The sequence below is a fragment of the Trachypithecus francoisi genome, unplaced genomic scaffold (assembly GCF_009764315.1).
Source record: "Trachypithecus francoisi isolate TF-2019V2 unplaced genomic scaffold, Tfra_2.0 Lachesis_group3, whole genome shotgun sequence".
Taxonomy (NCBI): Eukaryota; Metazoa; Chordata; class Mammalia; order Primates; family Cercopithecidae; genus Trachypithecus; species Trachypithecus francoisi.
The window spans coordinates 16,641,041-16,655,328 of record NW_022681468.1 but is presented as its reverse complement, the minus strand read 5'-3'; the positions used below and the strand labels follow the sequence as shown (position 1 = coordinate 16,655,328).

Sequence of the window (14,288 nt, the reverse complement as noted above, 5' to 3'; positions counted from 1 at the left end):
GGGAGAGCCCTGTCTGCCTGCGGAAACCCACCGGCTCTTTGGAGCCCTTCCTCAGTAGAACCATTTAAGGTGAACTCTCCCATCACTCCCTCTGCAGCAAGCCCAACTTCACTTTTCCAACGCAAAACGGTACGTGTGCCTTACAAGTAGTAGCTGCCGCCTCCTACTGGGGACACAGCACAGAGGTGCCTCCTGGCCTCCCACAGGCCCAGCAATCCTGTGCCAGAGGCAATGCCCCTGCTTCATTCCAGGAAAGAACACTGTCCCAAACGCGAGGCGGGCCGACCACTGTGGTCTGATATGATCAGTGGCTCCTTTGAGGAAACGAGCGCTCCTGAGGAAGCGCATGAGCCACTGTTTGACTCCAGCTCAGAACCCCCTTCTCAGCCCTCCGAGCTGACGGTTAGTCTTGGGAGGCACGGAGTCATCTTTCAGAACTTCATGTCAGCAATCTCAAACGGGCTTTTAAAAAACAACAGTGATGCTCTCGACATCTTGTTGGTCAGGCCTGAGTTCTTCAGCAGCCCCAGGGCACGCTGCCCCTCCAGCTCCAGGCAGAGGCATCACCGGGGTACACTCAGGGAACTTTCCACACACTGCGCGCAGGCCAGAACATCAAGCCTTAACTGCGGGTCTGAACACGAGGGTAAAATCTGCTCACCGGCCTGGGGAAAACATCCTAGTGCTGAACAACCAGCCCTTCAGTCTCAGAGAGGGCCTGGCAGGGCCACCACGCCGCCAGCGGAGGGGACTCATTCACCACGCAGGGGCTGGTGCTGGCTGCGCACAGGGAGAGAATGAGCAAGGACGCTGCCACACCTCAATCATCATCGGTTTAATGACCCCTTGGCATGACACTCTGGCTGTATACAAATATACACATATTCACATATATAATATGTAAATAGCTTTTATGTCATTTACACACCCAAAAAGTGTGCAAGATGTGAAGAGGCTGGCAGCCCACATTATTACTATCGAGAAAGAACATCTCAAAAGCTGAGGTCTCCTAACACACACATTCTCCGCTCACACCTCCTAGCTCTGCAGGGTGGGCGACTTGGCCTTGCTGCTCTCTAATCCTCCAGCAGCAACTCCAGCTCCTCTAGCGGCAGGCGCACCCGGAGCTCCTTCTCAGTCATCAGGTCCAGGATCTCCTGCATCTCGTCGGGGAAGTACTCCACCGCGTCCAGGTATAACACCTAGCGGGAGGCAGGAAGGCCACCCCACTCAGCCTGGAGGAACTCAGGAAGCAAGGGCCAGGTTCCTGGTGACCCTGCCATCCTGTCGCCCCCCACGGCCCCTGCTCCCCTTGGCTCCGACTTTCTTAACTCGGGCAGCACTGGGCACGTTCAGGAAGGACACCACATTCGCAAAAGCGAGCAAACGCCAAGCGAGGCCTTCTCTTTCAAAAGGGGGGCCAGGAATTGCTGGCCGTCACCCTCAGTTTGACTTCTGAGTGTCATCTGACGGGGCCCTCACAGCCGGGCTGGGACATGATCCCAACTCTTTCGGCATCTGGGCTGAACTCTGAGCAAATGCTGGGAAACCAGCTACCCACAGCAACACTTCCATGAAGCTCCAACCCCAGGGGACAGCTCCACCAGGAAAAGGCTCTGGCTGTACCTTGGGGCAGGAGCATCCCCGGTGCCGCGGAGCAGGCCAGGAAGACACTAGCTGGACGGAGACCTGGCGGGAAGTCTTTGGGAAGCTGAAGACACCATGGCCTTTAACACTTACCTTTGCCCAAGGACAATTCTGAAGTGCTTTGTAGAATACACCTTTGCTTCTTTCTTTATTTCCTAAGGAAACCTGAGGGGAGGGGGAGAAAATACAAACATGACTCGTTGGCACAGAGAGGCTAGGGCTACACAAGCGCTCTTGGGTGACGGGCACAAGCCCTTAGCTTCAATGAGCCTGCCTGTGTGGAGAGCCTGTCATGGTCACGGTGGCCGCGGGATGGGGGCAGGTGCCAGGGAGCGCACTCAGAAGCCACTGCTGTATTGGGTTGTTTCCTCCCATACAAACGGCCCAAGAGTGTCAATCCTGAACACTTCTGACTTTTTAAAGTCTCGTATCTCCTCCTCTGCTGTGGGCTGTCACGTCTGGGTGTTAGTAACCGTGCTTGAAACCAAGCAGTGTTGGTGCGATGAGGCTGAAGACCTTATACAAACAGAGAAAATCTTCTACGATACTTATCTTAGAAAACATAGAAAAGATATTTGCTTTAATACTTGCCATTTTCTAAAAACCATCTTTTAGAGAAACGAGGCGGCCAGGACGGTGATCACTACCTTACAAAAGGTGCAAGTTCCATCAGCAATCTCAGCATCACTGTGTGGATATTCAGCACGTGTTCTCTCTAGATATAAAACCCTCCATCTCGACTCAGCCACACAGCCTCCTTCCCAGCCCAGTGTGGAAGGAGACCCAGCCTGGGACCTCCGCTGACAACAGCCCCTCTCCAGCCCCTCCAAGGAATCAGCCCACACGGGCAGCTCCACAGGGAGCTGGCTGTGCAGCCAGGAGTGGGCCCAGGCAGGGCTTGTGGAGCTGAAGTTTCTGTGTTTCCATCCACCCCATCCTTCAGGCTCCCCTCCCTTAGAAGAGTGTTCTAGGGGACACCAACCTTGCCCCGCCAAGCGGCTGGGGCACAGCATCCAGCCCGGGACCAGTGAGGGCTGCTGACCGGCCTCCCAGAAACCTGACCAGTGGCATCCAGGGCTCCAATTTACATCTCAGGAACTCCATCTACCAAGGATGGCCTCATTCCCTTTTCATTTTTTTTTTTTTTCCCATGGTCTATGTTGCCTTGAACTCCTGGGCTTGAGCAATCCTCCCACCTCAGTCTCCCAAGCAGCCAGGACTCCATGGCCGGTCCTTCTCAACTGTTAACTCCCATAGTCACAGGGACCAGAACTGTGATAACCTTGCTTCAGGCAAGGCCCAGTCTTTCCCCAGCCTCTGCAAGTGCCACGCACAGGGCCAACTGTGAGTGAGGCTCGGAGGACTCCTGAGTGTCCTCCCTGGTGGGAGCCTCCAGTTCTGAGGCTGAGCCTCTGAATTTATAACCAAAGAGCCATTGAGCCATTGAGCCATTGAGTCTTTCCTTTCCATGCCAACATACTTCAGCGTCCTTTCCTAAGATACTGACAAAATTTAAGACTTTTTTTGTTGTTTTTGAAAGAAAAAAGAAAAAGTTTATGACGGTACTTTCTCAACCATGCACAGCTAATCCTGGAACCCAACAAATCCAGGTACACAGCTGGCTAGCCTCCATCAGCGCTGGAGACGCCCTTACTGCATGGAGGTATGGACGGGCTTGACGCCAAGTGAAAGCTTGCTGTGACTGTGGGTGGCTTCCGTCCATGATTTCATATTCTGAGACACAGCCGGTGTGTACCTTTGCCTTCTGACTGGTGCAGAGTCTCAAGGGAGGGAAGAGTTCATGGGCGCTCGCTGGCTCTCCTGGTCCTCCTCCCTCCCTTGTGAACTGACAACTGAGACTCCGCATGAAACTCCTAAGTCAGGACTGAAACATAACAGAGGGCACCTCTTCTTTGCTGGAGTTCCCACGGTACTGTCTGCCACCCCACGGGATTGTGGCCAGGTCAATGTCTCCTCAGGTGGACTGGGAGCATCTCGGAACCAACAGGGTCTTTGCTGGGAACCTAAGAAAACAGCTCATGGAGGAGAACTGCCCTGATGGGTCCCCGAGTGAGTGTGGGATTCGGCCAAGCGCAATCTCCCAGAGGGAAGCGGGAATGGAGACTTCACACAGAGGCCTTTTCCCTCACACGAAGCCCCAAGAACTGAATCTCATACAAACCGTCTGAAGAACTCAGCCAACAAGATGCTGGCCAGGCACGGGGGCTCACGCCTATAATCCCAGCACTTTGGAGGCTAAGGCAGGCGGGCTGCTCGAGCTCAGTAGTTCAAGACCAGCCTGGGGAACATGGCAAAATGCTGTCTACAAAAATACAAAAACTAGCCCAGCACGGTGGTGCGCACCTGTGGTCCCAGCTAAGGTGTGGGGGTTGCTTGAGCTCAGGAGGTTGAGGCTGCAGTGAGCCGAGATTGCGCCACTGCATTCCAGCCTGCGTGACAGAGCAAGACCCTGTCTCAAAAAAACAAAAAATGCTCATGACTCAGACCTGAGCTGGGCCATTAATAATTCTCCCCCGTAGGACCACGGGGGAGACGAGTGACAGTGGCGGGCAGCTGCCCATCGGCTGCATCACTAACATCCCAAGTGTCTGAGCCGTCCGTGTAGAGAAGCTATCTGGTTTCTTGTCATCACTTGTTTTGGCATTTGTCTACCTTCTTAGCAGATGTGTGCTGCCTCCCCGTGGGGGAAGCAACATCTCTAAGAAAACGAGGAAGCTGAAAGTCTTCAGGCTCTTGCAAATTTTGATTCTCTTTTTTTATCTCCTTATAAACAAATCTGAGCAACTGTTACCTTATGCAGCTTTGTAACTAATTTAACAAAACATAACCAACCTTGTCCAAACAAAAGAAGATCCATTTCTATAATGCTCCCTCCTTGTGCTCCTCAGAAAAGACTGCCACTCTGCTGAGAGCTTTATTGGTTTATCTCTGATAGAACTCAGGGGGATTCTTTTCCCTCCCACCAGATCTTGTAAATGATGGCCTTTCAATATATACCGATTCCTGCCAGCTGTCAACAGGATGGAAGAAGTTATACTAGAGGGTAAAAGAAAATCTAATGATTCACAATGCAGAAATGCCACGGTGCCCTTTTTATTTAAGACGTCTTTCATCAATCCCATGAAATCAGCTAACTGGCTTATATACTCATAGTTCCTTCTTTATTGTGTAGGTAGATGACCAAATTAAAGGATTTTAAGTATCTTGAAAATAACTGCAAGTTTAGCTAAAACAACAAAACAATAAACAAGCCAGGCGCAGTGGCTCACGCCCATAATCTGAACACTTTGGGAGACTGAGGTGAGTGGACTGCTTGAGCCCAGGAGTTCGAGGCTAGCCTGGGCAACATGTGAGACCCCATCTTTACAAAAAAATAAACAAAAACAGCCAGGCATGGTGGTGCATGCCTGTAGTCCCAGCTACTCAGGAGGCTGACGTGGGAGGATTGCATGAGCCCAGGAGGTTGAGGCTGCAGTGAGTCATGACAGTGCCACTGCAGCCCAGCAGCCTGGGCAATAGAGTTAGACCCTATCTCAAAAAAAAAAAAAAGGAAAAAAGTTTGGTGGAGAGTGTTAATGTATATGCAAAACAGCGCATTTGAAAGTCTCTCCTACGAGTGAGGTTTTAACCTGCTCAGTTCCAACATTAGTGGAAAATTTTAACTGCTGTTTGTCCAATTCCTTTCTCTCCCGTATTCTCCATGGCCAAGAATAAGCTTTAATTCCTTCACACTCTTTTTTTTTTTTTTTTTTTTGAGACGGAGCTTCGCTCTTGTTGCACAGGCTGGAGTGTAGTGGCGCGATCTCGGCTCACCACAACCTCCGCCTCCCGGGTTCGAGTGTTTCTCCTGCCTCAGCCTCCCGAGTAGCTGGGATCACAGGCATGTGCCACCACACCCGGCTAATTTTGTATTTTTAGTAGAGATGGGGTTTCTCCATCTTGGTCAGGCTGGTCTCGAACTCCTTCAAACATTTTTACAGGGAAAAAAGTGCAAACAAGCAAATACGCTTGCATGCATGTTGCAAGAGTGTATGTATGTGCATATGTATAAGCATGCACGTATGTGCACATGTACACAAAGAGGCACAATCGCAAAACCAGCCTCACAGCCCTCCTCCAGGGAGCCTTAGCCTTCCTCCCGGCCTGCAAGTCTCTCTTCTCCTGCCTCTTCAGACACTTGCTACCTTCACTCGCATGCTGGCCCTAATGCCATTTTTCCCTGTGTGAACCAAGTGCTAGGAGCCTGCCCAGGTGCCTCAGGAATTGCTATGGGCACTCTCTGCTCTAATTGGTCCTTAGTTCCAATACTACCTTTCCAAAAAGAGAGAAATTCCCTAAGGGGTCAGATCTTTTTTTCAAAGCCAACAAGCACTTTCTGTCTACAACCCAACCAAACTAGGCTCATGGCAGATTCTTAGTAAAAATATGGTGTACATTTGCACCTTACCCTGCCTCTACCTGTAAAAGACTGGGCAAGTTAAACTGGCAAACGTGCGAGCTCCACCATTTTAAACATAAAGATGGGTGGAATCTTCATGCTGGGAATATCAGGGAGCATCTGCCCTGCTCCCTCAGCTGAGCAGCCTGATGACAGGAGTGGAGGTTTCACTAAAACCCCGGGCTCCTGACTCTGCTGCCTCAAACTGCCGTCTCTACCAACAGCAGCATCCTGCCTGCAAGTTCCAGCTCACACACGAGTCAAACCATAAGATCAGAGCTTCTGGGTCTGAAGAATAAATGTTAAGAGAAATGCACAAACTTCTGCAGTTTTCTTTTTTTTTTTTTTTTTTGAGACGGAGTCTTGCTCTGTGGCCCAGGTTGGAGTGCAGTGGTGCAATCTTGGCTCACTGCAGCCTCCGCCTCCCGGGTTCAAGCGATTCTCCTGCCTCAGCCTCCCAAGTAGCTGGGACTACAGGCACTGGCCACCACACCCAGCTAATATTTTGTACTTTTAGTAGAGATGGGGTTTCACCATGTTGGGCAGGATGGTCTCAATCTCCCGACCTTGTGATCCGCCCACCTTGGCCTCCCAAAGTGCTGAGATGACAGGCATGAGACACCGTGCCCAGTCGGAAATGTTGATTTAAAAATTACCTTCTAGATTGCTTTTTTTTTTAAAAAAAGGCAAGGTCTCACTTTGTCACCTAGGCCGGAGTGCAGTGGTGTGATCATAACTCACTGCTACTTCAAACTCCTGGGCTCAAGGAATCCTCCTGCCTCAACCTCTGGTGTAGCTGGGACCAAAGACTCACACCACAATGCCCAGCTAATTTTTAAATATGTTTGTAGAGATGTGGTATCGCCATCTTGCTTAGGCTGGTCTCGAACTCTTGGGGTCAAGCAATTTTCCCGCCTTGGCCTCTGAAAGTGCTGGGACTACAGGCCTGAACCATTGCACCCAGCCTGAACCTTTTCTTTTAATAACAAAATAATCAGGACCTAGAAATTCTTATGAGCAGAATGGAAAAGAATATAGGTCTCTTTCAAAGGAAAGCTCTTAGACCATTTTGCAAGTTGCCGACTTAAGTCAACTTAGAGAAACCCACATTAAATCCTATTGCACTGAATAGCCTAGTAACTACTCTTCAACTTCGTTCTGCCAAATATTTTGAGGAGATGGACCACTTGCAACCTCTTCCCAAGTCCGGAAAGATCTGACATTATCCCATCAGGATTTCTTAGGGATTCACCAGTGCCAAGAAGACGAGCGTGAAATATGGCCTCCCGGCTCTCCCGGGCGGGGGCTTCCGGACACCCGTACTTTCTCATTCATGAAGGAAGAGGCAGAGCTCTGCATGAACACAAAACATCTCAGTATTTTCTTACCAGAAAGTTCAAATACATCCTCCACAGCAAGGGGCACTGGCTGCCACTGTCGCTGCGCATGGCGTTTTCAAACAGGGCTTGGATCCGATGCGTTAAGCCGGTCTCAGGAATTGTGGCGTGGATCTCTCTACCGTCTAACCTGCAAGGCAAAGGCTCATGTGACTCTGACGCAGTTCTCTCATCCTACATCACAGGAGGAAGAGATGCCTTAGTGATGACAAGTGTCAGCAACAACCGGATCAGAGAGAGTCAGGGAAGAGATGTCCCTCAGGCACAGGGCGCTGTGCACGGGGCTTCTCCAAGGCCAGGAGAAGGCACAGGCAAGAGTTCTGTGGTTTCTACACCACACCAAATCTGTCTTGAAGTCACACAAACCCCTCCCCCCACCGCCCCTGTTTTCTAAAGAAAGCTACCCTTTGCCAGGCACGGTGGCTCACGCCTGTAAAGCACTTCGGGAGGCCGAGGTGGGTAGGTCATGAGGTCAGTAGTTCAAGGCCAGCCTGGCCAATACGGTGAAACCTCATCTCTACTAAAAATACAAAATTTAGCAGGTGCCTATAGTCCCAGCTACTCAGGAGGCTGAGGCTGGAGAATCGCTTGAACCCGGGGGGCGGAGGTTGCAGTGAGCTGAGATGGCGCCACTGCATTTCAGCCAGGCAACAGAGTGAGACTCTATCTGAAAAAAAAAAAAAAAAAAGAAGAAAAGAAAGAAAGCAAGCTACCCTTTAATCAGCAGAATGCAAATTCTACTTTACAGGAAGAAAAGACCTTTTGATTTATAGTAGAGAAAGCAAGGCTCACATGGAGTGAACAAAATCCCAATGGAAGGAATAAAAAACAAGGGAAATATTATTCAAAGGCAGTTTTGGCTGATTTGTAAGGTCAGAGTGAAGCAACAGCAAAGATTCTGGGAAAACAATGATGCCTAAGCTAATGTGTCCCCCAGATTAACATGTAACCTTTAGAGAGAAAATACTGGATCAGGCCGGATGCCGTGCCTCCCTCCTGTCATCCCAGCACTTTGGAAGGCTGAGATGGGAGGATCACTTAAGCTCAGGAGATGGAGACCAGCCTGGGCGACATGGCAAAACCCTATCTCGACAAAAAATAAAAAATAAAAAAATGAGCCAGGCGTCGTGGTGCCTGCAGTCCCAGCTACTGGGGAGGCTGAGGTGGGAGGATCACCTGAGCCCAGGAGGTCAAGGCTGCCGTGAGCTGAGAATGCACCACTGCACTCCAGCCTGAGTGACAGAGTGAGACCCTGTCTCAAAAAAAAATAAAAACAAGAAAATATCGTATCGAAGATGGTATTTAAACATGACACTGCTGTCACTAGGAATGCTGACAAAAACTCCCAGTCATTACACTTTGTGCCAAGCACTTACCTCACTGACCCCTCAGAGAGACGCCATGAGGTAGCTTCTTCACGCCCATTTGACAGAGGGGGAGCTCTGAGAGGGGAAGCGGCCTGCTCGAGTTCACCCAGCCGAGAAGAGCTGGCACTGGAATCCAGAGCTGCCGCCCAGCCCCTGTGCTGCTAGCCATCAGGCTTCCGTGACGGCTTCTCAGCATTCCCGTGGTCTGACGGCCACCACCCATGCACAAAGAAGCAACATTCACACTCCCGAGAAGCACACCCAGGCGACCGCCACCAACCCCTCTCCTGAGAGGCCGCTTTGTGTCTCGATCGCCTTTCACACCATTTTTCTGCGACACCTACAGCCCCACAGCAGGTGTTCCGGGCACCGTGCCGTGTTCATCCCTGTATTCCTGAGACCCGGCAAGGTGGGGGGAACACAGCAAGCATTCCATAAACATTGGTGGGGCACACGAACAGGACGGTCTGGAATTACCTCTGGACAGTTTCCACCAGTCTCTTCCTCAGTTTCTCAGCTTCAATTGCAAACAACCAAGGCTCCAAGGCTTTGGCAGACCTGGTGATTGTGTCAAAAAATCTCCTGGTCTTGCTGGCACTGTGGGACTTATTCTGAATCTGTACATAGGACCTCCAAAGAACCTGGTTGCCCGGATACAACTTTAAAGCCTGTGATAGTGCCTCTCGCAGAGGGGCCAGCGGGTAAACACTCACTTTCATGTGGAATCTCAGCAGGCTCGTGTGCATCAGTGTGATGGCTTCGAGAACACTGGTCCAACTCTGGGAGCTGGCACTGTCCCCCTCGCCAGAGCCTTCTGGGAAAACATAACTGTTCAGTTTTGCAAATACCTGTTTGTATATCCGCACAGCAGCATCAATCCCTGTGGTCAAATACTGGAAGAGCATGAAGCATTTAGCCAAGCTAATTAGGCGGCTACAGGAATCGGTGGGAGCTGGATCAGAGACACAGCTGTCACCCAAACAGTCCTGCAGCGCGTGCTCGTAAGCCTTTCGCGCTTTCAGAATGTGAACAGCCAACACCTGTCCAGTGTAGGGCCCACAGGGGCTGCTCTCAGTCAGCTTGGTTAATATGTGAACAGCTCGGGCCGTGGCAGCCCCTCTCACTTCCGGCGACAGCTCCACCTCCAGCTCAGCATAGAGCAGACTGAGCTCACAGAGGTCGGAGTCTTTCAGTTCTCTGCTTCCTGCCATGCCGAGTGCTGTGTCAAAAACTTTTCTGGCATCCTCCGTGTTGCCAAGCAACCACTCTAGATGTGCATACTGCTTCCAGAGGCAAAAGTTGTTGCGGTTTTCTGGCTCCTTAAGGAGATTCTTGGCTAGTTTTTTGCAGTTCTTCCCTTGTGACTTTAATCTCTTCTTGTTTTTAGTGTGCAGACACCAAATTACCTACAGGGAAAAAGAGAAGAATGACCCCAGGTGCTCTGTAATTAAGGCGTCCTCTGCTGCCAATGGTAGAAAGCACTGACAGTCTGTACTTCTTCCCTTTATCACGGGTCTGGTAAACACTGAGGCTCTCTAAGCTGGAAAAGAAATGAGGATTTTGGCCGGGCGCAGGGGCTCAAGCCTGTAATCCCAGCACTTTGGGAGGCCGAGACGGGCAGATCACAAGGTCGGGAGATCGAGACCATCCTGGCTAACATGGTGAAACCCCGTCTCTACTAAAAAATACAAAAAACTAGCCGGGCGAGGTGGCGGGCACCTGTAGTCCCAGCTACTCGGGAGGCTGAGGCAGAAGAATGGCGTAAACCCGGGAGGCGGAGCTTGCAATGAGCTGAGATCCGGCCACTGCACTCCAGCCCGGGCGACACAGCGAGACTCCGTCTCAAAAAAAACAAAAGAAATGAGGATTTTTACCAGGGCCATAACTGCCCAAATTTACAATCCAGGGTTCCAGCTGAAATCTCTATAAACAAGGCTGATACCTACAAATGTTCTTCTCCAAAGAGATGTGGCCACAACATTTTAACATACTATTTCAATACAACCTGGTGTGTGTAATCTGTAGTTAAAGCTTCAGAACTTGGGTGCTAAGAGAGCCAATACTAACTGTGGCCAGCAGAGGACAGAACAGCTGACTTAGACTCATTTCTAGCAGAAAGAGGAAGGAAAGTATTATAAGTAGCTTATCTTTTATTTATTTATTTATTGAGATGGAGTCTCACTCTCAGCTCACAGCAACCCCCGCCTCCCAGGTTCAAGCGATTCTCCTACCTCAGCCTCCTGAGCAGCTAGGATTACAGGCATGCACCACCACACCCAGCGAATTTTTGCACTTTTAGTAGAGACGAGGTTTTGCCATGTTGGCCAGGATGGTCTCGAACTCCTGACCTCAGGTGATCCGCCCGCCTCGGCCTCCCAGAGTGCTGGGATTATAGGTGTAAGCCATCGCGCCTGAAGCTTATCTATTTTAATAAACCCCTGAGTGCTCTGATGCTGCTTTAAAACTGTTCTCAGCACTCACTGCTCATATATGGACGGGGACCTGGTAGTGCAAGATAATACAATAAACAGCTCGAGAGTCACTGAGGTAGCCTGACTCATTCCTGTCTTACTCCTCTTCGCTGCGGCCCCTCAGAAGGGCAAACACACACAAGATGCCTTCAGGGTCACTGGAGGAGGAGGTGCTGGGGCATAGTTCCAGGGAGAGCACTCAGAGGCTTACAATCCTGTTTATAAACACTGACATGAAATGAAAAGTCCCCAGACACAGGAGGATGAGTCTGGAATTACCTTTGCAATCTCATACTGTAACCAGGAGAAGCAGAGCTGGGACTTCTCTTTGCCTGAAAACAAAGGCATGACAAGGTGGAAGACATTGCGGATGAACTCCTCACCCTCTCGGTTCTGACCCCTGGTCCAGCGAGGACAGCCCAACCGATCCATGCGGCCAACACAGCTAGCCCCGGAAAACGAGGGGTTGAAAAAAGTCAAGGGCTTTTCATCATAAAGTCCATTATCAAAGATGCTGTTCTCATCCATAGCCAGATAAAGACAGGAGGCTGGAGGAGTAAGGCCAGAAGGCACACCCAAGAATTGCAGGAAGGCCTCCACCAGCTGGAACTGAAGATTGTGGCTGGAAAGTCTGATCAAAGACTGCCCAATATCATCAAACAACACCTGCAACAAAGGCAAAAGAAAGCGACCCATGTCACAAAACCAAACCTGCACATTTTTCACAGTTCTCTTTATGTGCATGTACTAATGGTTCAACATTATTCAAATTAAATCCGTTTTAAATAGACAGGAGCTAAGCTCTCTGTTAGCAAAAGCCAGAGGCCTCTCAAGGCAACCTGGACAGCTGGAGAATAACTGTTAGGCAGCCGTGTGGTGCCATTAACATTTCCACACATGGGAAAGCCTGGGAAGGAGAGAAGGCATGAACAGGTTTAAGCCAGAAGCTTTCAAAGTATCCTGATGGATTTGTAGAAAATCTAGAAACATGCTCACTTCTGAACGCATATATAATTGCTTTTGTACTTTGATAATGCATGATGGTGAAAAATTTTTATTGTAAGATGGAAGATAAGAACTTTACTATTTGTGGTTTCCTCGTATAAAATTCCTCCAAGAAATGAAAAATATGCTCAAAACTAGATAAACAGACTCAAGGTAAGAAGGAAACTATGGGAGCAATGGAGCATGTTAAAAGCAATTATAAGAGCTTAATACTAACTGTAAATGTCTGTAGCTGAATTCATGTAATAATTTAAAAACATAAGACCAAGGAGGCCACCCTTTGTGTCCTGGTGCTGCTTATCTGACTGGTGTTTGTGGCTCTCAGCAAAGAGGAAATCATAACATAAGCACAGTAAGCTAGAGTATATGGAACTCAATCAAAACCATCAATTAATCAGAAAGCTGCTTCTTTATGTTAAAAATAAATTAGAAAGCTTTTCTCCCCCAGGCTTTGATTACAGAAAAAGCTAAACAGCAAGAAACTGCTCGCAGCAGCAGTCTCCTCCAGAAATCTGCTTCCAGGAGACTGCTGGGACTGCAAGCCTTGAGAAATGACTTCCAGAAGGGTGGCTGTGAACTCCACCAAAGAAAGATTCCACTCTTCTGCAGACACTCAGCTTCAGCGAGGCAAGAAGCCTCACGGGCAGTCCCCTTTCCAAGACTTCCAGTGAGCTGAGCCTTCCCTAGAAGTCGGCCCCTCCTTCTTCCAGATACCACTTCTGTCTCCATCCCCACTTCTCTGTGTCCTCACTCCAGTCTGGCTACCCCATTCCCCACTCCTCAAACGCTCCTGGCACTCTGGGGTCTTCACCTGTGCTGATCCCTCTGCCCAGAGCAGACACTGTCATCAAACAAATATTCCTTCCGCATCCAAGAGGATTCACTGAGCGCTCACCACAGGACGAATGCTGTTCTAGGCACTGACGTCACAGCAGTAAACAAAGGGGATAAACTCCTTGCCTTCAGGGTACCTCATTTGTAGAAAAGGTTACAGAGCTCCAAGACACAGAGTTGGTATCTTGTGAAACTGGATCAATTCCAGGTATCAAGATAGCATTTCTTCATTTTAATTTAAAACCTCCAGAGCTGCTGGTCACTAAACACGGGGCAGCATGTAGCAACTCACATGGTAACAGTAAATGAGATAACACAGGTGAAGTGCCTGGCACGCCACAGGTATTCAATAAACGCTAGTTTCTTCTTCCGCAAGACACGCTGATGCCAACTGTCCAACAAGGACCCTACAGCCAGTCCCTCTTGTCTTCTAGAGTTCAGTCTATATCTGCTACAGCTTCACGGACCCGAGTGGGATGGGGAAAGTGGACACAAGGAAAGAATCTAGGACGGTGATTACGAGTTTTTTGAATAATCTGTATGTATCCCACAGGGTTCCACATGAAAAATTCACTGAATGACCTGGAAGACAATCTCCAGAGGGGTGACCACAAGGGCCCATCCACCTACTAGGGGACAGGAGCTCTCTGGTCAAGAGCCTGTATGCTTCCCCATCACCAGCAGCAAGGAAATTCTACACTGATATCCAGCAGGAAGGAAGTTTCACAGATGAGAACAGGAAGAAGTTAGCATCTCCTAAGCTAGCCAACTGCTAGGAGAGCTCCAGCGGCCTCCTTTCAGATAACCAAAGCGCATGGGAATGAAAAGCAGGCAGAGGCCCCCTGGTCAGCTTCCTGCCTGGGGCGGAGGATACATGCCTGTCTCTCGGGATCCTCACAGTCTTCCTCAGTTTGCTTCTTGGTCTTATCAGGGCGCCAGGGCTGCCAGTGCCTCTGGTCTCGGGAACGCTCAGCAGCAAGCCAGATCTGCCACTTGGGCAGAGACTTATCTTTTATTTCCTGGTCATCCTCTTCTGGTTCATCGTCATCCTCATCTAGACAAGAATGAGACTTCTTCACCTCATCAGCAAATAAAACCACCATCGCCA

General features: G+C 49.7%; 1 protein-coding gene across 4 annotated transcripts in view; it reads right to left on the bottom strand.

The window, feature by feature from the left end:
* Window positions 1-818: 818 nt before the first annotated feature.
* NRDE2 (NRDE-2, necessary for RNA interference, domain containing) overlaps window positions 819-14,288 on the bottom strand; it is a 55,874-nt gene continuing 42,404 nt past the window's right edge. For 3 of the 4 annotated variants that reach the window (XM_033191622.1, XM_033191625.1, XM_033191623.1), the window contains 6 exons: window positions 14,059-14,234; window positions 11,621-12,007; window positions 9,348-10,276; window positions 7,495-7,633; window positions 1,741-1,812; window positions 821-1,202 (listed from right to left, as the gene is read on the bottom strand). In XM_033191622.1, the coding sequence (XP_033047513.1) occupies window positions 1,077-1,202; window positions 1,741-1,812; window positions 7,495-7,633; window positions 9,348-10,276; window positions 11,621-12,007; window positions 14,059-14,234 (1,829 nt within the window). In that variant the 3' untranslated portion in view covers window positions 821-1,076. Of the gene's footprint in view, window positions 1,203-1,740; window positions 1,813-7,494; window positions 7,634-9,347; window positions 10,277-11,620; window positions 12,008-14,058; window positions 14,235-14,288 lie in introns of all 4 variants that reach the window. The other variant, XM_033191621.1, reaches the window with a different exon arrangement.